Source organism: Danio aesculapii, chromosome 6 (genome assembly GCF_903798145.1).
Source record: "Danio aesculapii chromosome 6, fDanAes4.1, whole genome shotgun sequence".
Taxonomy (NCBI): Eukaryota; Metazoa; Chordata; class Actinopteri; order Cypriniformes; family Danionidae; genus Danio; species Danio aesculapii.
Genome location: NC_079440.1, coordinates 11,973,971 through 12,000,142, shown reverse-complemented (window position 1 = coordinate 12,000,142; position 26,172 = coordinate 11,973,971). Strand labels below are relative to the sequence as shown.

General features: G+C 36.9%; 2 protein-coding genes across 2 annotated transcripts in view; both read left to right on the top strand.

The window, feature by feature from the left end:
* The first annotated feature begins 2,774 nt into the window (after positions 1–2,774).
* LOC130230493 (cytochrome P450 27C1) lies at positions 2,775–18,013 on the top strand. Its single transcript, XM_056459526.1, has 9 exons — positions 2,775–3,323; positions 6,572–6,762; positions 8,231–8,430; positions 10,159–10,368; positions 10,456–10,619; positions 14,329–14,492; positions 14,615–14,693; positions 16,683–16,886; positions 16,979–18,013. Exons 1-9 carry the CDS (start codon positions 3,030–3,032, stop codon positions 17,093–17,095), a joined length of 1,623 nt encoding a protein of 540 aa, XP_056315501.1. The 5' UTR covers positions 2,775–3,029; the 3' UTR covers positions 17,096–18,013.
* A 2,421-nt stretch (positions 18,014–20,434) lies between these two features.
* map3k2 (mitogen-activated protein kinase kinase kinase 2) overlaps positions 20,435–26,172 on the top strand; it is a 36,998-nt gene continuing 31,260 nt past the window's right edge. The window contains exons 1-3 of the mRNA XM_056459525.1: positions 20,435–20,918; positions 21,823–21,895; positions 22,412–22,527. Of these exons, the coding sequence (XP_056315500.1) occupies positions 21,892–21,895; positions 22,412–22,527 (120 nt within the window). The 5' untranslated portion in view covers positions 20,435–20,918; positions 21,823–21,891. The remainder of the gene's footprint in view (positions 20,919–21,822; positions 21,896–22,411; positions 22,528–26,172) is intronic.

Genomic DNA, 26,172 nt, shown 5'->3' with positions numbered 1-26,172 from the left:
AGCACACACAATACCTGGACTGAAGTGAACTCAGAGACTAAAAAAACAAATTTGCACTAATGCCAGCAACAACATGAAGCTTGTTGAACAGATTATGATTCTTCTATATACAAACAAACCTGGTTAAGAAGGGAAATGCAAGAGCCTATTTTAAAAGATATGTCCCCTTAAACTTTTTCCTTAATGTTTGCTATGTCCATCTGTTGCTACACTCTCAGAAATAAAGGTACGCGAGCTGTCACTGGGGTGGTACCTTTTTAAAAGGTACAAATTTGTATCTAAGAGGTCCATTTTTATACCTTAAGGGTACACATTAGTACCTTAAAAGTACAAAAGTGTTCCTCTTAAATTTTTAGGTACTAATATATAATTTTGAAGTACCAATATGGACCCTTTAAGTACAAATGTGTTCCTTTTGAAAAGGTACCACCCCAGTGACAGCTCGCGAGAGTGTAGAATGACAAAATATCAAGTTCCGTTTTGCTTATCAATGAGGGGGCTTCACTGTTCACAGAAGCCAAGGAAAACTGACCTCTTCACATCCACTTGTCGGAAAAAGTATTAAAGTATTAACAGCAATGATTATGACTTTTTCGGGCAATCCAACTGTTAAAGAAAAGAATAGGAAGCAATTGTGATGGAATGGTTTAGCTCATTTAGCATTTTAATGTAGCATAAACAAAAGTTGTCAGTGGTAGATAATGTATAGTTTTACACAATAAGGGCATTTGATGTCACTTATGTTTTGATTATCACTGCTGAAAGATAACTATGGTTTTATTGTAAGTAAAGCGTAGTAACTATTGCGCTGCATTGGTTATCATTTGTATACCCACAGTTTTACTACAAATGCCACTGTTAAATAGTTTTTAATCCAATTTAAGTTTAGGTACCCATGATTAAACTACAATAACCATGACTTATGTACACTCATAAAAGTAACAGTTCATTATTGGTATTGATGGTTCCATGAAGGACGTTTAACATCCAAAAAGGCCTTTCCGTCGAACAGAAGGTTCCTTATAGTCTTTCTATATACTTTAAAAATCAGTTATTTTAAGGACTGATCACTGAAAGGCTCCATGGAGATCTAAAAATCGTTCTTCTACCTAAAGCATCGCTGCTAAATAATTATAATATTAATAAAAATGTCATTTTTGGAGCCTTGATTTGTACGTTTAAAATAAAAATTAAACATTTGTCATTCATTTTCTTTTTGGCTTAGTCCCTTTATTAATCTGGGGTCACCACAGCAGAATGAACCGCCAACTTATCAAGCATATGTTTTACGCATTGGGTGCCCTTCCAGCTGCAACCCATCTCTGGGAAACATCCATACACTTCCATTCACACACATACACTATGGACAATTTAGCTTACAAAAAATCCTATGCCGCATGTCTTTGGACTTGTGGGGGATACCGGAGCACCCCGAGGAAATCCACGCGAACACAGGGAGAACATGCAAAACTCCACACAGAAATGCCAACTGGCCCAGCCGAGGCTCGAACCAGCAACCTTCTTGCTGTGAGGCAAGAGCACTACCCACTGCGCCACCATGCTGCCCAAATTGAAATTTAATATTTGATAACTGTTTATCAAAATATAAATGTTAAAATTATTTTATCTAGCTTTATGATCACTATTAACTAGTCTTAAAATAATGGTTCCAAGTGTAGGTTTTTGGATTCATGAACCAATTTTGGTTCCCTAAAGAACCTTTCAGTGAACAATTATTAAAAAAAAAAACATTTTCAATGTAAAGGGGATAGTTCACCCAAAAATGGAAATTTGCTCACTATTTAGTCACCCTCAGGTGTTTACAAACCTTAATGAGTTTCTTTATTCTGTTGAGCACTAATTAAGACTTTTTGTAGAAAGCTGAAAACCTGTAACTATTGACGTCCATACACTGTAAAACCCAAAAAGTTAAAGTAACTCAAACCATTTGAGGAGACCGATTGCAACATCCCATTTAAGTTCAAAAACTAATCCAAATGAGTACTGTCAACTTAATCCATTTGAGTAGAAGAAGCAATTTGAGCACAGTAAAACCTAATAAATGAAGAAAACTCAAACCGTTTGAAAAAAAAAAACGATTGCAACAAACCATTTGAGTTAAAAAAAAAAACTAATCTATATGAGTGCTGTGAACTTCTCCATTTAAGCAATGAGGTATTTAATTAATTCATTACCTTCAACACTGAGTTCAAAACTCTTTTCAAATGAGTAGAATTAACTTTTAGTCATTTTTGAGTTACCTACACTCATTTCATTTGATAAAGTTGACTGTTTGGTTTTACAGGGTAAAAGTAAACACAAATACTAATGGCTACCAGTGTCCAGCTTTCTTCAAAACATCTTTTGGGTTCAACATACTGTAACTAAGAAAGTAAAATGGGATTTGAACAACTGAATGAAGAGTAAATAAATTTCATTTTTGGGTGAACTATCCCTTTAAGTTAAATGGAATGTTTGTTTTTCGTGAAATTATGAATGCCAATAAAAATCTATTTTGTTATAGTTTAACTAAAGGAGTGTATTAGCTTATAATGTCAATATGCAAAGAATGTTTAGTGACTTGATTTGATGTACTTTTTAGATTTCGACTTTACAATCCGACAACTAAAACCCGCTTTAATTTACTTTTGGTCAAGTGTCTTTGACTAATTTCACTCAGAGTTTAATAAAGACATTTGCGACGAAAGCAGGTCACCTCAAGGGCTGCCAGCCACAATCGAATTTATGTAATCCACAATTAATTTTGCAACAAAAGGAAATCCTTCACTTGGGCTTTTCACGGGCACGTCCGCTGCCTCGTGGGGGATGCGTAAGGACCGCTTGTTCATCCCAGTGCCAAAACTCCAGTGTCCAATCCCCTTCGCTGATCCCGCAGCTCTCCCTGGGACCTTTAAAAGACCGCTGCGCACCACACAAACCACAAGCGCATTCACTCCAGTCTGCGAACACTTACACATCTCCAAGCAGCTCCTCAATTCAGCTTGGCGAGCTTTTACGCAGTCTTTGACATGGCTCTTCAAAGCACTATTCTGCACCTGGCCCGCAAGAATCTGCTCCAGGACTCCTGCAGGCAGCTTCTCGTCCAGACCCACGGGCTCCACAAGTCGGTGGCGAGCGGCTCTCTGGAGATCGCGGCGCATAGCCAGGCGGACCTGAAGGAGGAGAGCGCAGTGAGTCCGGCGGAGGAGGTGCAGAAAGCGGCGAGAGTCAAGAGCCTCAAGGAGATGCCCGGACCCAGCACTGTCGCCAACCTCCTGGAGTTCTTCTACCGGGATGGATTCAGCCGCATCCATGAGATCCAGGTGAGTGGAGAGACGGTCAAAGTGGGCCACGAATACGCGTTGGGATTAAAAACGATGTAGTGCGAGTTTTCATTTGCATGACACTTCTAGCGCACAGATGACACCTTCAATACACATTCAATGAAAATAGCCAGACGCAATCTTGTATACGCGTCCATATGTTGTTATTGTCACACTTTACATTAAGGCTTAATTTGTTAATGTTATTGTATTTATTAAGAATTAACAATACTAGTAGAGTAGAGCATTTGTTGATCATAAATTAGGCTATAATGTTAGTTATTAGGCATATTAAAATGCAAATTCATGCTGATTAACATTAGTTAATGACACTGCGTTAACAAATGTTTTTTTTCATTAACTAATGTTAACAAAAACGCATAAATACGATAATAAAAGTATTATTTATATTAGTAAATACATAACTAACATTAACCTTATTGTAAAGTGTATCAATTTAATCTCGTTCAACTATAAACTGTCAGTAATAACATTTCACTGCCAGATTTATTGCACGAATTCTAAAATAAACTTGGATTTGGCTTGATTGTGATTCAATCAAATTTCGGCTACGTAATGTGCAGCGCGGACACGTGAGGTGTTGAATTACTTTTGGAGTTGCATAAACCGTCGGGCTCAGTCTCCACCCCGCCATGAGGGACACTCGCAAAACCTTATTTTATCTCAGGCTCGTCTGCACGTGGGATCAGATTTAAATGATATAGCATGCATTAAGGTGCCACTGCCAAACACCTCAAGAATGTGCATAAAGATGTACAGCTGTCTGACAGCCTGTCATTGCAATTCATCATGGCCAATGTATTTCAAGTTTCCACTCGTGCTGAAACATTGCCAAAATGCCAAGTACTAATCCTAAAAGGCCCAATGATGACTGGCATCTGTTTACATGTGCGTACATTACGGATCAGTTATGCTGTGCGAGTTGTCTTAGGACAGTGAGAAAGATGAGAAATGTCTCAGGGTTTTTTTCTCGCTGAGGAGACACAGAGGTGTCTTTGTGTTGAATGGTACAGACAACTTGAGAAGAGGGATGAAATTGGCCTAGCTTGCTGTATTTGCAAAAGGCTTCAAGTATTTGCGAATGGGCCATCCGTACTGGGAAAGTCTCCCCACACGTACTGACTAATAGCCAGATGGTCTTTGTGGAGAAAAAGATATTGCCATTGAGGAACTAACAGATGTGATACAGGTCATGACGCCATGGTCATGTTATTTCCTCACTTCAGTAACACATTTACAATAAAGGAAAGCCTGCATTAAATGCACAAAAACTCAGTGGTGTGAAGTAACAAATTACAAATACTCAAATTACTGTAATTGAGTAGTTTTTCTTAGTAGTTTACTAAGTAATTTTAAAAATGTGTACTTTTACTTTCTCTTGAGCACATTTTTAGTGCTGTATCGGTACTTTTACTTCACTACTTTCCTTCAACCTGCAGTCAATACTTTATTTTTTCCTGTTTACTAGGATTAGAAAATTCAGTCCCGTGATTCCTGTCCAATCAAATTGCACATAGAAATAAAGAGGTAAATCGCATCATACTGAACTACCTCAAGTTATGGGCAATTTATAATTGCAGCTAACTGTTTGGAAGCATTAAAAGTGTGCAAGATGTCCAAAATCTTTACACGCATTGACCCAGAGACTGTTTAAATGCACGTCTCTGATGAGAAGCTGACGAATGTTTAGTGTACAGATTGAAGTTGTACCCCAACGTTGTGGAGATGTTGTATTTTGTTTGACGCGATTTGAATGAAAATTAGGTTGACGTCAGAACTCAATGTCAGGCCGACGTCAATGTCCAACGTCCAACCTAAAATCAAGCAAATAGCAACGTCTAACGATGTTACAGCTTGACGTTGTTTAGACGTTACCACTATGTCGTCTATCAGACGTTAGATTTTGGTTGGCATACCTGACGAATAATTGTCAGTATTTGCCGTCAATATGATGTTGGGTTAAGACGTTGACTCGACCTTGAATTTTGGTCACTTTCTAACACAACCTAAAATCAACCAAATATCAATGTCATTTGATGTTGTTATTGCACATCAAAATAACGTCCTTAGACACAGGCTAGACATTGAATTTTGGTCACCTGACATCACAACCTGATTCGAACCTAATATTAACGTCTTACGATGTTGTGTGCCTGCTGGGCAATAACTAAATGCACTACAGAATGTTACGTTTACACACATCCACAAATTACATGTAAATGCTTCAGCTTTTTACAGCGTAATACTCACTACTCTTGAGTACATTTGAAAGGGCTACTTTTTACCCATACTTTGAGGAATCTTTACAACAGATACATTTACTCTATTTGCACTATATTTTTAGGCAAGTTATGGTACTTTTACTTAAGTATAATTTTTTCAGTAGTCTTTCCACCACTGCAAAAACTACATCAGTAAGCTGATCCAAACTAATGACTGCAAGGACCCAATTGCAACTCTATATATTTCTGAGGATTACAAAGATCCATGACAACTAATGAAGATTAGCCTAAGCTCAGTGTTAAAATGTACCTAAAGTTTTAGTTCACCCAAGAATAAAAATGTGAATTATTGACCGTCTTCAGAAGACTAATAAGATATTTTAGATGAAATCTGAGAGCTCCCTTATAGACAGCAAGGTTCCCGACTCATTGAAAGTCTAGGGAAATACCAAAAAACATTCTCAAAACAGACCATACACCTTCAGTAGTTTAATCTGAATATTTACAAGCTATGAGAATGAGTTTGTGCACACATAAAACAAAAATAATGACTATATTCAACAGTTTCTTCACCTCAGTGTCAGTATAGGGCACGTGTTTGCATTGTGCGCTGATGCCTGTGTGCAATTTACTCTGTTTGAAACAATGTACAAGTGCATCTGAGGTATACATCAGAGAAAAGATTAAACGAAACGTGAATGAGCACCCTATACTGTCACTGAGGAGAAGAGACTGTTAAACAAAGTTTTATATGCGCGCAAAATGATTCTCGTAACTTGCATATGGTCTGTTTTGAGGATGTTTTTTGGTAAATTTCTGGACTTTCTGGAGTCTGAAACCTTGCTGGAGGACGAGGAAGCTCTCAGATTTCGTATAGAGTTTATTGTAAAGACACGAGAGCGAGTAATTAATAACATCATTTAATTTTTTGAGTGACCTAACCCTTTAAGCTTCAAAAGAGTTTTCTGGAATCCATGTTAATCAGGTTTACAAACTTTCTTGTAGATGGAGCATGCTCAGAAGTATGGGAAGATCTTCAAGTCTCGATTTGGACCTCAGTTTGTCGTGTCCATCGCTGATAGAGACATGGTGGCGCAGGTTCTCAGAAGTGAAAGTGCAACCCCTCAGAGAGGCAACATGGAGTCCTGGAAGGAGTACAGAGATTTGAGGGGAAGGTCCACGGGACTTATCTCAGCGTAAGTACATAGTGATCTGCTATCTGCTTTGTCACTTTTGATAAAACAAACCACTGCAGATGAAAAGATGAAGATCGGTAACGTTTTTTGAAAGGACAAAATTAATTGGGCAAATTAAATAAATTAAAAATCTCTTTTTTTCAATTTTGACCACTTTCTGTTTGCTCCAATGTCTAATTCTGCAATGGCGGAAAGAGAACTAAAACAATCTTATTGAAGTAAAAGTACTATTACTTGCAAAAAAATATATAGTGCAAGTACAGTAAATGTATCTGTTGTAAATAATACGCAAAGTATGAGTTAAAGGTATACCAAAAAGTACTCAAAAGTAGTAAGTATTACCATCACAATCTCACAGCAAATCGTAACTTTTTGATTTAGTATGAATTTGTACAATCTCATTCGTACAATTTAGTACGATTTGCTTATACACAATGACGTTTGGGCTTCGTACGAATTAGCCACTAAACTGACAAAAAATTAAATATTTACATTTCCCCATAAGATCAGGCTGGTATTACACTGTGAATAGGCTCATGCGTTTACTTGCGAAGCGAAATCTGTGTAGCAAAAGGAGCAAAACTTAGCTTTGACAATATATTAACAGGTTATACACTTTGAACACTGACTAAACAAGCTACGAGTGTCCAGTAGGTGGCACCTCAAACCAGGCTCATGCAGCACTGATAGAATTAATGCAATTTGTGCATGTATTTGAAAACGTAATATTCTGTAGTGCATTTAGTCAGTTGCCATCTTGTATAACAATTTTTGCACCTTCCCGGACACTTTTAATGTTTGTTTGCTATATTTATAAGAAATCTTGATGTGGGTCTGTCTGATGTGATTATTCTATGCGCAATTTGATTGGTTGAGAATCACAGGACTGACTATTCTACTTATCCAATCACCGTAGACATGAAAAAACATTTAAGTGAATTTAAGTTAAACAAATTTGATGGAGTAAACGTATTGTTACAGCACTAAAAATGTACTTTTTACTTTTATTTTAAGTAAAAGTACACTTTTTAAAAACTACTTAGTAAAGTACAATTTACGAAAAAAAATACTCAGTTACAGTAACTTAAGTATTTGTAATTAGTATTTGTTACACCAATGCCATACTGGTATACACTGGTAAACAAATCATTTCAGGCAGCAAAAGTTCTTCACTTGAATAAAATATTGCAAGATGTTTCAGAATTAGATCACTATTGGGAGAACTGGTGGAGAGTAGGCGTTGTTTTGTGTCGTTTGTTATACATAACGAGCATTTTTTTACTATGAAAGCAGTTGGGTTGAATGTATTTTTAGAAAACTGTAGTCAAAATTGGACAAGCTCCAACTATTTTAGACTCCATTTACCCCTTAATTTAGCATCATCCAGCTATGATTAGATAAACAAAAGTGCATGTTAATACCAGGTTGCATTTGATTTCTGTTATTAACAAGCTATTTCTCTTTTCAGCGAGGGTGATGAGTGGCTGAATATGCGCAGTGTTCTGCGTCAGCTGATTATGCGTCCCCGAGATGTGGCTGTTTTCTCTTCCGACGTTAACGATGTGGTGGCTGACCTGGTGAAGAGAGTGAAGACACTGCGAAGCCAGCAGGATGACAGCCAGACTGTCCTCAACATTAATGATCTGTTCTTCAAATATGCCATGGAAGGTGAGCCTGAGGGTAGCGTGTGTGTGTGTGGTACAGCCAAGTTGAAGGTATTTACGGTGAAGATTTACACTCATTCTTTGATGAAAGAACAGGATTTGGCTTTCAGTCAAGGGTTTCCTTTCATAGTGGTTTGATTTCCTCTACCACTATAGTGGGGATTTTTTTCCTAACCAAGGTGAGAATCAAGTAGCACACTGGTCTTTCTGGAGTTTTCTAAAAAAGGAATATGAGTCCTCTGCATAAATGAATTTGCAGCCACCTACCTAGGAGGTCTGAATCTGGGTGTTAAGCAGATGATCCAGAGACAGTAATGGGCTTCTTTGGGAATGACTTTAGAGTTTTAAATCCAGTAAATGTGTTTTTATTTCACATTTTTACAATTTATTTGTATAGCAGTCTATAAAATATAGTTTTAAAGCAGTTTTACGGTAACAAAAAACAGCTATGCAGATGACAAAATTGTCATTAATCAGCTCAATTCAGTTTAATGTTGATTCAGTTTGGATCAATAACAGTGTCATTAGCTACGCTTCCATCCACCTATTTTCATGCGCATTTGGACATGCGCGTAAAAACGCATTTAAAAAAGTGTACTTTTACTTAAAATAAAAGTAAAAAGTACATTTTTAGTGCTGTAGTAGCATAAACTTTTTATTCGATAAGAAAAGATAGACATAAACCACGACAGAAACACTTTTACCACACAGATTCCACTAAGCGCATTAAAAAAGGTCATGTGATTTTGTTATAAGAGATCATGTGATGATAGAAATGTGTGAATGGACAAACCAGCAGGCTGAGCACATTATAAAAGATCTGAAATGTTGTTTTGGTCATTCTAAAACACCTTAACTGCTTCAGTTTTGATGTTATAATATTATTAATGACCTCCAGAACCCCTCAGACCTCCAATGACATCGTCTGTGCTCCGCGTCTCACGACTTCAAATGCCACCGCGCGATCACTGCGTGTCAGGATAAGATTCACACAGCTTCTCCTACTGCAGCAAATTCCATACATTTTTGGCGCCAGATAATCAGGAAGTGATGATTTTGTTCGCTTTGACTTGTTGGATGGAAACGCTGCTTTATTCGCAAATCTTTTATGCGATAATCCAGTTTTGCACATAAAGTTAATTTGCAATTTTGGATGGAAACATAGCTACTGTCATAAATCAGCTCAATTCAGTTTATTGTTGATTCAGTTTGGATCAATAACAGTGTCACTGTTGCTGTGTTTATGAATAAAGAAACAAATCCTATTCACTATCATTAATCAGCTAAATTTCTTCAGCTCAATGTTGATTCACATTAGATCAATAACAATGTCAAAGACAAAAAATTTATCAAATGGAAACATCTTAAATTTCAGCCATAAAAGCAGTTCAAACTAACAGCACTATCACGAAGGTCTGAATTTGTTTATTTAATCTAGCAAGGATTTAATTTCAGCTACAATTACATCAATAGTTCATTCAGAACTATTCAGTTTGAGTTTTTGTGCTGTTATCTCATACACAGATATGTTTCGAATATTAGCTTTGTAAGTTGCATACTAAATGACTTAACCCTCTTTGAAGTGACCGATTTTTGGAACTCAACCTACTCAGAATTGTAATAAACATGATCCAGTGTGCAACTGCAATTATTACTAGGATATCTATATAATATGGTCAGTACATAAATGTGAAGCAATATGATGAGTAAAACATATTTGCCTCTTTCTTAGGTGTTGCAACTATTTTATATGAGACTCGTCTGGGCTGCTTGGAAAATGAAATTCCTAAGATGAGTCAAGAGTACATCACCGCATTGCACCTCATGTTCAGCTCCTTTAAGACCACCATGTACGCCGGTGCCATTCCCAAATGGCTGCGGCCCATCATTCCCAAACCCTGGGAGGAATTCTGCAGCTCATGGGACGGCCTCTTTAAATTCAGTAAGAACAGAAGGACTGTGGTGTGACGGGACATTGTGACAAAGTAGCTTTTTTTTCGTTTACTTAAAAGCTTAATGTTTGTTTCAGGTCAAATCCATGTGGACAAGAGGCTTTCTGAGATCAAAAAGCAGATGGAGAAGAGCGAAGAGATTAAAGGAGGGTTGCTGACTCACATGCTGGTCACCAGAGAGATGAATCTAGAGGAGATCTACGCAAACATGACAGAAATGCTCCTGGCTGGGGTGGACACGGTAAGGACTGGGCTGCTGGGAAAAAGGGTATTACACGTCATCACTTCTGAACTTGTAATCCGTGACTCATAATTTGCCACAAGTTCGCTTTGTTGGGGAGCCAAATTAGTCAATTTATACGCTGCTGCTCGTACTTCCATTGAAGTATCTCCAAGCAGAAGTGATTTAGGAAGCAGGGGCACATTGTTAATTGAGACATCTGGAGAAACGCTTGTGCTAATGGCGATGATAAATGAACTTTCACATCAGGACTGTGTCTCACGAGCCATTTTCTCCTCCCGTGAACTCACTTCAAATGGTCAGATCGTAACGGGTGTCCAACGTCTCCATGGGGACCTCTGTGTTCACCTGACCCCACGCTGACCTCAAGCCATACGTCTCACCCACAATAAACAAGAGCCACCAAGGCTCTCCTGTTTCGCTGATGTGTCTGTTGGCATCCTCCTCTCTTTGATCTTTCCCTCTCTTTTCCCTTTCATTGAGCCGTAGGATCACGTTAGCAACCGTGAGCCAAAACTGCTCATGTAATCGTTCCCTCGCTGTCTGTCTTGAATTCCCTTCACTTCAATCGGGCAAGGTCCCTGTTTTGGGTTAAGGCTCCAGGAATTAGTCACCCAAAAACAAAGAGTGTGATCGCTGGAGCTGAACGCACATGACAGCAACTTTCTTAGGCCCAGATTGAGCCGAGATAAAAACTAATGATGAATGGAGAGAAGCATTGCAGGTGTTTCGTTACAGGATTAAGGGGTGAAGAGAAAGGGCGCATAACAAGGGGGGTAAAGTGAATAATGTTGACTGGGTGATCTCTGAAAGGCGGTTAACAAAAGCGGCACTGGGGGGTGGACAAGTTTGGGAAAATCGGAGCATGGGAGTGAATCAGTGGTTATGTAATCACAGTCTTGTATAAAAGATGTAGTATAGCTGTGACTTAAGTAATCTTTTTGTTATAAGTGGGTGTACAGTTTGCCCACTTAGATTTTCAGGGTCAGTTTATACCATCTATTTTTAAAAATATCCACATTCAATCATTCATTCATTTTCTTTTTGGCTTAGTCCTTTTATTAATCAGGGTCACCACAGCGGAATGAACCGCTAACTTATCCAGCAAATGTATTACGCAGTGGATGTCCTTCCAATTCACCTAGAGCACATTTTTGGACTGAGGGGGAAACCGGAGCACCCGGAGGAAACCCACGCAAACACGGGGAGAACATGCAAACTCCACACAGAAATGCCAACTGGGCCCGTGCTTGAACCAGCGACCTTCTTGCTGCGAGGCGACGGCACTACCCACTGCACCACCGTGTCACAAAATATCCACATATGCAACATTATTTAGTCAAATTAACAATAGTTAGCGTTAATAGCCCAGTGGTTAAGTGCGTCAACATATTCAGGCTTTCTGCAGGTTCCACCAAGTCAAATTTAAGACTATTTAAGACCTTTTTAAGACCATGAAGAATGAAGTTTCAGACTTATATAGAGCAAAATGCCAAGGATATTTTTAATGGCCTTGCAGAAAAAACACATTTTTACTTGTCCCATCAAAAAACTAATCTTAACGTACATAATCTTAACTAACATAACTTTACTGAAGTTTTTAAAGAGTTATTTTTTTTTATTAAATGTATGAACAACAGGCTTATAGTTATAAATTAGTTATAAATTATTATATTATATTTTAGTTATAAATTTAGTTTTGCTAAATGTTTTATAAAAATGTATTGTTGGTGATTGGATGTGTGTTGGATCGATTGGGTAGCTTCATATAAACAAAGGTAAATTAAGACCCTCTTAAAATAATTTAAAGACCTACAAGACAATATTTCAGTGAATTTAGACCTTTTTAAGGCCTAAAATTTTAAGACTTTTTAGACCCTGATATTGCACTGTGGTGCTCACAGTGGCCCAAGTTCGATTCCTGACTAGAGGTCTTTGGCTGATGCTTCCCCTCTCTCTCTGCTTCCTACGCAATCCTGTCTCAACTGTCCAGTTCCTTAAAGTCGGCATGAAACGAAAGTTAAGTCTGTCATTATCATGACGTAGTGGCACTATGGCTCAGTGGTTAGCACTGTCGCCTCACAGCAAGAAGAAGGTCACCGGTTCGAGTCCCAGCTGGTACAGTTGGCATTTCTGTGTGGAGTTTGCATGTTCTCCTCGTGTCCGCGTAGGTTTCCTCCAGGTGCTCCGATTTCCCCCACAGTCCAAAGACATGTGCTATAGGTGAATTGGGTAAACAAAACTGGCCGTAGTGTATGAGTGTGTGTGCGTGAATGTGAGTGTGTATGGGTGTTTCCCAGTACTGGGCTGCAGCTGGAAGGGCATCCACTGCGCAAAACAATGATTACAGATGGAATCATTGTTTGTACCAATGCTTCCTGCGAAGGCAGGGCAGAACAAGAAACTGCTAGCCCCGCCCTAAAGGCAGACCATGTGACCAGAAGGGAATAAAAGTCGTTTAGAGGGGGAGGGAAGATGTTCGATTAAAGATTGAGGGCAAATTAATTTTTACTAAATAATTAAGTGCATAACTTAACTATATACAATTTATAACAAGGACTTATTCATATTGTTTTCTTAAGAAAATTATTCTGTTCATCAAGGACACATTTTTTAAATGTAAAAAAATTGTTAAATAATTAGAAAAAAATTTAAATAACTGCTTTCTTGTTCTATGTAGTTTCAAATGAAATTATTTTTCCAGTCATTATTGCTTTTATTACTATTATCATTAATAATAAAGATAATACTACTAATAATAATAATTATAATTATATTAATATTAATCATAATAATACTATTATTAATAATAATAATAATTAGGCGACGTGGTGGCACAGTGGGCAACACAAACGCCTTACAGCAAGAAGGTCGCTTGTTCGAGCCTCGACTGGGTCAATTGCCGTTTCTGTGTGGAGTTTGCGTGTTCTGTCCAAAGACATGCAGTACAGATTAATTGGGTAGGCAAAATTTTCTGTAGTGTATGAGTGTGAATGAGAATGTATGGGTGTTTCCCAGTGATGAGTTGCAGCTGGAAGGCCATCCGCTGCGTAAAACATTTGCTGGATAAGTTGGCGGTTCATTTCACTGTGGCGACCCCTGATTAATAAAGGGACAAAGCTGAAAAGAAAATGAATGAATGAATGAATGAATGAATGACTGACTGACTGACTGAATGAATGAATAATAATTAATTTTAGAGAGATTTCTGAAGGGTCATGTGACTTTTGAAACTACTTTTGTTATTTTATAGTGCAAAAACATTTCACAATTTGTACTGCATTTTTGATTAAATAAATGCAGCCTTTGTGAGCAGGAGAAGCTTAGTTTAAAACATTTAAAAATCCTACTGACCCCAAACTTTTTACCGATAATGTATTTACTGTATATATAAAGTAAATTTTAATCTCATGCTGACTTTAAAGGTGAAAAACCCTGAAAAAATCAAAGGTAGAACATAGAATCTCTTGATTTCCTAATTACCAGGCAAAATGGCCAATAATTTAAAGTGGCATTCAGTGTTTTCATGGTGAACTTCTTAATGCAGCTCAAATGTGTAAGGCATGCATTTTCATAAATCTTACATTTTACAACTTGTATATTGAGGTCTTTGAATATCGAATTGAAAGTTATATTTCCAACCCTCTAACAGAGACCGAGAATCTCCTCAAAAATTCCTCAACATTTTGATCTCTCTGCACCTTCACAGACCTCTTTTACGCTATCGTGGAGCACATACCTTCTGGCTAGGCATCCCACAATACAGCAGCAGATCTTTGAGGAAGTGGACCAAGTCCTGGGAGGTCGAGTCCCAACTGGAGAGGATGTTCCTCATCTGCCGCTTATTAGAGGGCTTGTTAAAGAGACACTCAGGTAAGCTCCGCCCACCACTATGAAAATAAAATTCTTATTAATTTCAAAGTTTATTAAGTCGGGATACAAGGTGACTGTTTAAAATAAAACATTATTTAACTTCATCTCTCTACTTCACGCAGGCTTTTCCCTGTTCTCCCTGGAAATGGACGTGTTACACATGACGATCTGATCATTGGAGGTTATCTCATTCCTAAAGGGGTAAGAGCAGCACATATCATCAAAGACTATAGAATACACAAGACGTGTCACTCGTATTGTTTTGAATGGGGAAAAGTATAACAATTTGGTAATTAAAGCCCAGCCTACTAGTTATGGAGCCAATCATCGATCGCTATATGGCGAATAAAGCCCGCCTTCTAGTACAGGAGCCAATTATTGATCGCTATAGATTGATGATTCTCCGGGGGAGGGGTTTAGACCAGACATGAGTTTCTCCAGATTTTGTGTGATTCAGGCGTTTAGAAATGAAACTAAAGACACTTGCCAATTACTTTTATTGATGATTTCAAATAAGAAATTCAATGGTAAGCTTGGCCAGCAGTTTTGGAGAATTTGATGTTTTCCCATTCAGACAGAATGCCTGAGCATACTGCCCGTGAGGTGTTTCAAAGATGACTTGCCTTAAAGGGACTTTGATATCATGTAACTGACCATTTCAACGTGGTGATGTCATTGGCCCATGAACATTTCCATCATTTCATCATGAGAGAGAATTCAACCATAACTAAACATTAAAACAGCTATGATAACATTGTTTATCAATATGTGGAAGCTATGGAAATGAAAAAGTAAAACAGGAAATACGTTAGGACCATTGTTATTGCTAACGTCCCTCAAAATGGTCTATTTTTATATAATCATTATAAACAGGTCAAAACTTGCCCCATATAATAAAGCTTTGTTTATGCCTGATCTTCCTGCACTCCTAGATATGATATAAATTACCTTTACTTGGATATACGCAGATGTTTTATGTCTCAAAAAACAAGAGTTGACTTGTACTGCCCTAATTTCTATCTCGCTGCATTCAGAGGCCTCTGTAAAATGTATTATTCATTCATTCATTCATTTTCTTTTCGGCTTAGTCCCTTTATTAATCTGAGATCACCACAGCGGAATGAACTGCCAACTTATCCAACACATGTTTTACCCAGCTGAACAGAACTAAACTGAACTTCAGCTCTTTCCATTTACTAAAACTTCTATGTTAATTTGACACAATCTACATTGTAAAAGCGCTATATAAATAAACATTGAATTAAAAATAAACACTTACTGTACATAGATGTTCAGATGAGTCCCCTTCGCCAAAGAGCTTAGAATCACAAAGAGGCGACACTCAATAGAACGTTCCATTGCAACAGCAGCGCCCAGCGATTCCGCCATTTTGGAGTGAAAGCGATCGGCCGTCCATTGGATCTGATTGCTGTCAAGATGGCAAGCAGCTGCTTTGTTTTTTATTTATTTATTTTAAAAGCGCATTAAAGCTGAGATACAATCTGAAAGACGACAATACACCACTTACTATCACAATCATCAGCACTTTTGATTGTTTATTTTACAGACTTATAATATGCTGTTGTTCTATTGGAATTTTCATTCCAAAATGGCCGCCACATGACACTAGCGACATCTAGTGTCTGTTTACCAAACCGCACTAGAGTGTTGCCTCTTGGTGATTCTATGCTCTTTGCCTTCGGTCCAGATAAGACACTGAGGACTTGTTTGTACTTGTTTATTTTAATCTCAAAAGCTGGTGTCCATTTACTTGCATTAAATGAATACCAAGGACCACAGATTCAGCTAAAAACCTTTGACATTTTCAGTTTGGAACAGAGATAACATTAGCTCCATTTGGAATCTGCCACAATCATGATGGATATGTGTTTGTAGCTCCGCCCCCTTTAGAAAAAAAAGGGCCGGGAGCACAATCTCATTTGAATTTAAAGAAACAGTCGGAAAACAGCGCAATTTGGATCTAAAAGGGGCAGCTTCAAAGAGTTATAAAATATTATTTGTGGAGTATTTTGAGCTGAAGCTTCACATACAGCTTGTAGGGACATCAGAGATTTAGTTTACATCTTGTAAAAAGGGGCATAATATGTCCCCTTTAAATTGAGTCTTTTAATATGTCATCAAACAATTCTTTCCATGTCATGAAAACTCATCAACTTCCTATGTTCACAGACTCAGCTGGCTCTGTGTCATTACTCCACCTCTATGGATGAGGAGAACTTCCCCCGTCCTGAAGAATTCCGTCCCGATCGCTGGATCCGCAAGGATGCTTCTGACCGCGTTGACAACTTCGGCTCCATCCCGTTCGGCTACGGCATCCGCAGCTGCATCGGGAGGAGAATAGCCGAGCTTGAGATGCATCTGGCTCTCACACAGGTGTGTATTTGTACGCAAATGTCTTAAATATTAGCATTAAAGCAAGATCCACTTACATTGTTTAATGGTGTATTGACGTTCTTCTCATGCAGCTCCTGCAGAACTTCCACATTGAAGTTTCTCCTCAGACCACAGAGGTTCAAGCCAAGACCCATGGCCTGCTTTGTCCAGGAGCGCCCATCAACCTTAGATTTACAGACCGAAAATAATATGCTATTACACTGGATTAATCTGTGTTAAGCATAAAAAAGGTCCAAAGACTCTTAGAGTCATTGTGTATAATAGTCCGTCTTCCAGCGTTTATTCAGTGAACAATATTGCTTGTATTTATGTGTCAAGTGCCTCTAAGACAGATCCTAGATTTTCCTTTTTGTTTGACTGTTTATCACCAATCAGAAGACCAAATATTTTTCAAATGTTTAGCATAGGCACTATTTATATAAGCGAATCTGTCGGAATTGTATTATTTTTGTTCAAATTTATTTATACCACACTATCAGTGTCATTTTATTTCTTTTTTTAATTTGTAGCCTTTCATTTCAATCAGCCTTAAAACTGAGTGTGATATATGGTCAAGGAGACCTTGTATATAGATATTTTACTGTTAAATTAGCTTCACTTCTAAGCTCATTATTTATTTAACATTGTACGCTTATATACAGTTAAGACTTCTAGCTTACAAGCAGTAAATTCCTAAAGCAAACATGAGTGAGTAAATCCTATTACGACTACAAAGCTACTTTAGAAGATCATGCTAATATCCTGTCCTGTAGACACTAATATTAAAGTAAATAGTTTGTAAAGAAAACACTAATCAAAACAATATCAATCTTGATTTCAGTGTGGGATATAGTTATTGATGAGTGATGATTTTTGTTCTGTCTCCATTTAAACTCTTTAGTGTAACACCTTTAATGCAAAATTGGGCCTCTTTTTAGTGCACTAGCCTAATAGGCGAAAGATGGATAAGGGTAAATGATTAAAATATACTCGTTTTGGACATAATTGACTTTGTGTTTGAGGGCTGTGAAGTCACTCAATGCACTGGGTGACATTTTGCAACTGTTTGATACGTGACAAATGTGTAAGTTAATGAATTTTGTAAAAATAAATTACTTCATACACTATTACTTGTGTGCTGTTTGTCTTTGAACACACTTATGCAAAAGAAAATCATATGAGACATTAAACCGAGGTCCTGACTCTCTGTGGTCATTAATAATCCCAAGGCACTGGCGCCGTTGGCCTGTGGCTGCCGTCACATCATTCAAGTGGATGCTGCACACTGGTGGTGGCGGAGAGAAACTCCTCTTGTGATTGTGAAGCGCTGTGGGTGTATGGCCATACATGATAAATGCGCTATATAAATACACACATTACATTACATTTTAATTACATTGAAGTGTAACATTGATCCAATAGAGATGACCTTTTGACCTTCTAATAAAATGATGGGAAAAAAATTATCTATATTTAAAGATTTAGTTCACATAAATGCTGTTATTAATTATTCATCCTTTTATTGCTCCAATCCATTGATGACCTTCGTTCATCTTCAGAACACAGATTAAGATATTTTAGATGAAAACCGAGAGCTCTCTCATCCTTTATATGCAGCAATGGTCCATGTTAAAGGTTCAGAAAAAGAGCCAAAAGCATTGTCAAAACATTACATGTGACTTCAATAGATTAACTGTAATCACATGAAGCTTCAAGAACACCTTTGGGTGCCAAAAAAACCCCCAAAACACTAAGACCCTGTGTGAATATACACTCACTGGCTTATTAGGTACACCTGTCCAACTGTTCATTAATGCAAATTTCTAATCAGCCTATCACAGGGCAGCTACTCAATGCATTTAGGCATGTAGACATGGTCAAGACAATCTGCTGCAGTTTAAACCGAGCATCAGAATAGGGAAGAAAGGTGATTTAAGTGACTTTGAATGTGGCATGGTTGTTGGTGTCAGACAGGCTGATTTGAGTATTTCAGAAACTGTTCATCTACTGGGAATTTCACGCACAACCATCTCTAGTGTTTACAGCGAATGGACCGAAAAAGATAAAATATCCAGTGAGCGGCAGCTCTGCTGCAACATTCGGATGATAGGGTCAGAATTTGGCATCAACACCATGAAAGCATGGATCCATCCTGCCTTTTATCAACGGTTCAGGTTGATGGTCGTGGTGTAATGGTGTGGGGGATATTTTCTTGGCACACTTTGGACCCATTAGTACCAATTAAACATACCAATGCCGCAGCCTACCTGAGTATTGTTTCTGACCATGTCCATCACTTTGTGACCACAGTGTGCCCATCTTCTAATAGCTACTTCCAGCAGGATAACACGCCATGTCATAAAGCGTGAATCATCTCAGACTGGTTTCTTGAACATGACAATGAGTTCACTGTACTCAACTGGCCTCCACAGTCACCAGATATCAAGCCAATAGAGCACCTTTGGGATGTGGTGGAATGGGAAATTTGTTTCATTGATGTGCAGCCGACAAATCAGCAGCAACTGCATGATGCTATCATGTCAAAATGGACCAAAATCTCTGAGGAATATTTCCAGTGCCTTGTTGAATCTATGCCACAAAGGATTAAGGCAGTTCTGAAGGCAGAAGTGGGTCCAAGCCAGTACCAGTGAGTGTATCTTCTCTTGCCTCAGCTAGTCAGGGTGTGCGTTTACTACATTATCATGTATTGCCATTAGTGTCATCAGCACAACAGGCAAAACATGAGTCAAAAACTATGGGCTCATATTGCCCATAGTAAACATGCACCCTGAACAAACATGGAAGAAATTAACGAAGAAATTTGTTTTTACATTTGATTAGGGAGCACAAATCAGAGCTGTGTAAAACATATGCTGGATAAGTTGGCGGTTCATCTCGCTCTGGCGACTACAGATTAATAAAGGGATTAAGCTAAAAAGAAAATGAATGAATGAATGAATGAATTAATGATTGAAATCGGAAATCTTTTTGTAGCTTTGTATGATAACAGTTGAAACACAGAAGTCACAAGGTTTTTGATTCATTTTCTGGATGTTAAACATCTCTGGAGCGTTGTAAAATGTCAATGAACGACATGAGAGAGGGTAATAATTAATAGTAACAGAATTTACAATTTTGAGTGAACTAATCCTTTAACCATTTTTGTGCAATCCACAACTTTATCCACCAGATGGCAGAATGTTTTGATGAACGAGGAGGAAAATAATATATCTGTATATACTCTGACAGATAAGTCATTCATGAATGTGACGTTTGTATTTAACGGTATAGACTGATTTACCTCAATTAAAAAATATTCATAAAACATGTCAAATACCTGTGCATAGCGGATGTGCATTCACGCACGCAGCATACATGTGCGTGCAAATCAAATGGGAGTTTTTCCGGAGAGCATTCAATATTCTGATTGGTCGAATACAATCTAACCACGTTCTCTGATTGGTAAGAATTTGACACTGTCGCGTCTCTGACCATCCGAGGCATTATCACGATGTGGCCGTCGGCAGATGGCGCTGTCGAGACACGTGAGTTTCAGTCAAAAGACAGCGGTGCTGTTCTAAAGTAGCGTGTGTGTGTGTCTGCGTTTGCAGTGTTTTAAGTGTACTTAATACCTAACACATTTTGCTAAATGTGCCGTTTCGTCTTCTTGGATTTATTTTCTGACCAGACCTTCACAGATTGTGCATTGTTATAGTCCTACATCGCCAATCTTCTCTCAATGTAATTGACAACAGTTGATCTTCGTCAGGTCGAGCGCGTTTAACCTAATGTAAACAAACCTCCGTCCGCGGGCGAAGATTAGCTTTATTCATCTTCACATTACCCTGGATTTATCGTCAGCTGTATTCGCTAACCTGCAAAGTGTGTTGGGGTCAGCGGGAGATGGTTTGGCCGTGCAGGCAGGCCTTGGACTGAAGTTAAAGCCGTTTATTTGAGTCTTGTCAGAGTGTCAGATTCCTCTCGAGGCCTCATATCTTTGGATGAGGAAGTGAACGGACCGAGCTCACCCAGGTGATCAATTGAGCTTTATTTTTATGCGTTTAACTGGATGACTGCATAACAAAGACACTTAAATCAGACATATCTGTTTGTGTTTTTCTGATAGCTGTTTGAGTTGTTCGTTAGCATGTTTGCGCAATGCTAACTGTGGCCTAACAGTTAGAGAGCTAAACGGCTAACTGTGTTTATAAGTGTGTCAGTGCAGTAGTTATATTTAACACTACTCTGAAGCACAGATTATACTGTGATAAATACATTAATGTCATTGTGATTTATGTTAAATATATAATCATGCAATCGCATTTGGTTGCTTCTTTGACAAGCAGTAGTTTTGACAGGTATGTGTGCTAACCAGTTAGCTTAATTATTAGCGTTGTGACTAAACTTCAAGTTACATTTTATTTAGTTGTTCATTAAATTGCATATCATTTTGAGGGTTTTTAATGTGCTGTACACAAATTATGATACGTGGTCATAAATGGTAAATAGTGACTTATGACATTCTCTGATAAGCTTTTTATCAGTTATTACGTTTGCTTGTGTTTTGCTGTCATGATTTTTCTTTTGCAATTTAAATTTGATGATTCTTTTGCAATTTAAAGTTAGATACACATGTTTAAATACCACAGAGACAAACTAAATGTTGTCCTATAAAACATTTAAGAGCTTGGTAATGAAGGACAATAAATGTGTCTTTTAATGAGAGATTTTTTTCGTTTTAATGTCATAATTTGGTATAATTGAAAGCCTTTTCCCTTGTGTCATTGATCAGTTTTGTTTTCTAATTTGTTGCTTTGTAAAGCTATAATTGTGCAATTTAGACCTAGTGATTTTTGTCTATTCGATTATTACAAATATGTCATCTTAATAAATAATTCTATCATTTATATAATCAAAGTATTATTTTCTTGTATAGGAGAAAGGATCCCATTTCATGGGAGAATCCTCTTTCCTTTACTCCTGGGTGAACCAGTGATCAGTCAAAATGGGTAAGTGTGCGCAAATGTTTTTTAAAGTGTATTGAGAATAGGCATGGGCCGGTACAAGATACTGATGGTATGATAACCTTGTATAAAAATATTACAATTTTATGGTAATATATTCTTGTGAATGTCTGTGTAAAAAAACAAAAACTTTTTCCCCTTTGAGCACAATAGATTTTATTTTGATAAACACTTAAAATATTTTGGAGCAGTAAACATGTCAGGCTAAATAATTCAAATGAATCTCTGACTTTTGCTGTCTTCAATTGTTTCAAAAACACAGACGTTTTTTACAATTTAAAATGGCATCTTTGGATATCTTTTCTGCTGGAGATACTGTTGTCATTAAAAAGATGTTAATGAAAAATCTTACACCTACCGTAGAAACAGTATAGCAGAAAAATTTTACGGTTTAAAAGCTTGACTTTTTCAAACCATGGTATACCTTGAAAACGGTTATCGTCCCATGCCTAATTGAGCATTAATGAATATAACGAGAATACATAATAAAATACATTGCAGATGAGCAGGAGGCCCTGAATTCCATTATGCAAGACCTGGCGGTGCTGCATCGATCCAGTCGACCATCTGTTCTGTCTGACCTGGCCAAACCCAAGGCCTCCTCTCCCAAGAACCAGGTCTGTATCGCCTCTTTTCTAATTCACATCAGCACCAGCTACCATGCTCCGCATATATGAGTACACCCCTCACAAATCTCTCATTTAGATTCATGTTTATTATAGGAAGCTTCACAATATTATATTTATACATATAGATCGGATTAGTCAGTACTGAAGCCAAATCTGGAGCTAATCTAACAAAGTAATTTACGATAACGGTCCAAAATTAGTGGCCAAAATTTATATGTTAGGGAAAAATATTACATTCAAAATAAAAAAAGAGCAAAATTCAAGAGAAACGAAAAAAAATGATATATATATATATATATATATATATATATATATATATATATATATATATATATATATATATATATATATATATATATTTTTTTTTTTTTTTTTTTAATTTTGTAGTTTTCTTTCCCAATATTTCACTTGAATTTAAATGTATTGTCTTTATATTTCTGAAGATGTTCGGGGGCCTAAATTAGGGCTGCACGATTAATCGTATATGATCACGATAACGATATTTGTGGCCCACGATCAATAATTAAATATCGTCGCGATTTTACAGTATAAAGACCAAGCTGTTATTTTAATGGGAGGAGTTTACGGATTGTACCGCATCACAAGCATGAGGTGACTGTGTGTGGATTGCAAGTGTTTTTTTCGAGAAATGCAATGTTGATTAGGTAGCCTTTGCTCCTGTTGAGTCCAAACCTCCCAAGGTAACACAACAAACCCTATTAACCACCTTAAAAGCCATCACAAAGTGGCTGTCATTAGTAGGTTAATGAGCTCAGAAGAATTCTGCTTTGCTTTTTTCTATGCATCGCTAACATCACTAAACCAGACAACATTTGTTTTATAAGTTAAGCAAATATTCGCAGAGATTCAGCAGTTTTTCTGACGGGTTTGCCAGTTATGTAGACAGAAGACGCTGTATCCAATTATTTTAATGTACAAAAAAAAGTCATTGTGGCCCTGTTCACGCAGGTATTCAGGTTCGTTTTCATCAATCTGATGCAACTTTTATTATTTACTGGAAATAAAAATGCAATTAAAAGTTTCAGATCAATTAAACTCAATTTATAAAAAGACTAGCCTATTTAATGCATTAAATAATGAAATGTATAACTAATTTCCTTTATTTCCGATTAGACCATGCACTGTAGTCTGTTTTACAGTTTTATTATGTAAATATGCTTTTTTAAAATAACATTCGTTTAACAAATATTTTACCACATCGAAAGTAATTAAATGACCTGTCTTTTCATTAAAACCTTTATGCAAAAGGATCAGGAATTGATTGCGCGCGCGCAGGAAAAAAAGACAATCATCAGACACATGCATTGCTCTCATGCCACGTTTTCGAGGATAAATTTGCATCTAAGTGCTGCTTGGAATAGAATAAAATGATTAAAAAGCACATTAAAGAAGTTACTCATAAAATAAAACATTCATAAAGGTGTATCTTATGGAAAAACACCAACTGACGGGCTCTGCTTTTGGTTTTAAAAAAATCAAGCAGCTTTAAAAAAATCTGATTTGCTGAAGAGAATTGAAAGGAAAAGATAAAAAAAGATTAAACATATCGGGAATGTTAAAAGTACATTCTACTTTAATATATTCTTTTGACTCCGATACAAAAGCTAAGATTATGAATGACTGAGTGTAAAGCTGTCTCTCTTGCATGCGTGCTTTAGCAGCGGGTCCTGCTGTTTGTGAATGAGGAGGCGGAGAGAATGCATTTAATAAACGTATTTAGAATGTATTTAAATAAAACACCAAACTGCTCATCACGCTCAAAAAGTTAAACTAAAATGCACAACTCTTGTTGGTTGCACCCACGGGATGCACAATGAACCAACACGCCATTATTTTAATTCGATATTCATGAAGTATGAACCAACTGCAGATGCTTTGTCATGTTGGTCGCAACACTCTGCTTTATAACTTATTAGTTTATTACAATAATTACACAAGTATTGGATTCTTAGTATCTAATCCCCGCCCAGTTTTATTACAAGTTGTGTTTTTTTTTTATATTTGTGGCAGTAATGTTTAATAAGAATATATATATATATATATATATATATACACACACACATACATACATGCATATAAATGAATAATCGTCATTATTATTATTAATCGTGATCAACATTTTGAGAAAAATAATCATGATTAGCATTTTTTCTGTTATTGTGCAGCCCTACCCTAAATATTAGTTTAATAAATATATCTGTTTATAATGCTTTGTTCAAATGCATCAAAATATATGACGTATATTCACTGAGAAATTGATAAAAATATTCATTTTCAAAATGGGTTTTACTCCATTATGCTGAGCACTGTATTTGAGGTATTTTGTTTCTGTTAAATAAGTTTGAGTTAAGCGCCCCTGGCACGGATGTAGAACCTATTAAATTTGTTATATTTCTTTCCAAATTTTATTTAATTTATTAAATAATTTATTAATTTATTAAACCTTTTTTTTAAGGTTGTTTCTAGGGCTGTGCGATTTGGGGAAAATATCTAATCATGTTTTTTTATTATTTTTTTTAAATTATTTATTTATTTATTTAATTTTTTTTTTTTTTATTATCGCGAATGCGATTTGATTCAAGATTTAATTCAAGCTTCAAGCTGATTTTAACTTAATTTAAGCTTCAGCTCGATAATTTGTAAGCCATGGCAACAATTCTGCAACAGCTGTTAAAAATAACCTGTTTTTGTTTGGTGCCTGTGACTTTGAACCAAAATATTCCCATATTACAAATGATGTTTTTCTTTGATAGTAATTTGTCTATTAATGCTTCTCAAGCAGCAGTTACCATAATCCGACTTTTCTGCGCTTTTCTGTTTGATTTCCTTTTTTTAGGCGTAGTTCAGTTGCGCAATTATGATTGCGCAGAACGAAAGTGTGCTCACTCAATTGGCTAGTTATTAAGCCCTGTCAGATCACACAATTTCGGCACAATTTGCTTGATGTAGGGTGTCGTGGGGAGTCGTAAACGACAAATGGACGTTGTGACACAAGATTAAATAATTTCTTCTTGTGCAATGTGGCATAGTTCACAACAACCAATACCATGTCTGCGATGCCTCACAGAAAGTGTAGCATGTAAAATTTTCTGAAGCAAAGCGGACTGGTTTTGAAGCACTTTACCTCAGATGTTATTCGTTATTTTTGTTTACATATATACATATATATTTTATATTGCAGCCTCTTGTTCATTTCAGATTGCGATTCGATTTTGATTAATCGCACAGCCCTAGTTATTACTATTAATTTAAGTTAAAGCAAACATTTTACTACATTTGATAGGTTGTCATTGAGATGCTTCGATCTATTTGATCTGACAATAATTTCGTATGATATAAAGGTCCTTGTATAGAGAGCCGAGAAAAGCTGTAAAGCTTACTGAAAGTGTCACATATTCTAGCTTGAGTATATGTGCATTAATGAAATGTCACTATTCATTCACACAGACAAGCAGAACATTCAGACTTCATAATCCAATATATTTAACTGTTTTATGCGAAAATCAGTGGTTTAATTTTGACAAACTTTAATCCACGTCACGAGTGTACAACAGTTAGCATTATATTATTTTAACAGTTAGCATTATGCATCTGATTTCATTTTATGACTGA

Coding starts and splice junctions, on each gene's coding strand:
- LOC130230493 (XM_056459526.1), top strand. CDS start 3,030: ATGGCTCTTCAAAGCACTATTCTGCACCTGGCCCGCAAGAATCTGCTC. Junction 10,369..10,455: donor GGACGGCCTCTTTAAATTCA/GTAAGAACAGAA, acceptor TGTTTGTTTCAG/GTCAAATCCATGTGGACAAG. Junction 14,694..16,682: donor GTTATCTCATTCCTAAAGGG/GTAAGAGCAGCA, acceptor CTATGTTCACAG/ACTCAGCTGGCTCTGTGTCA.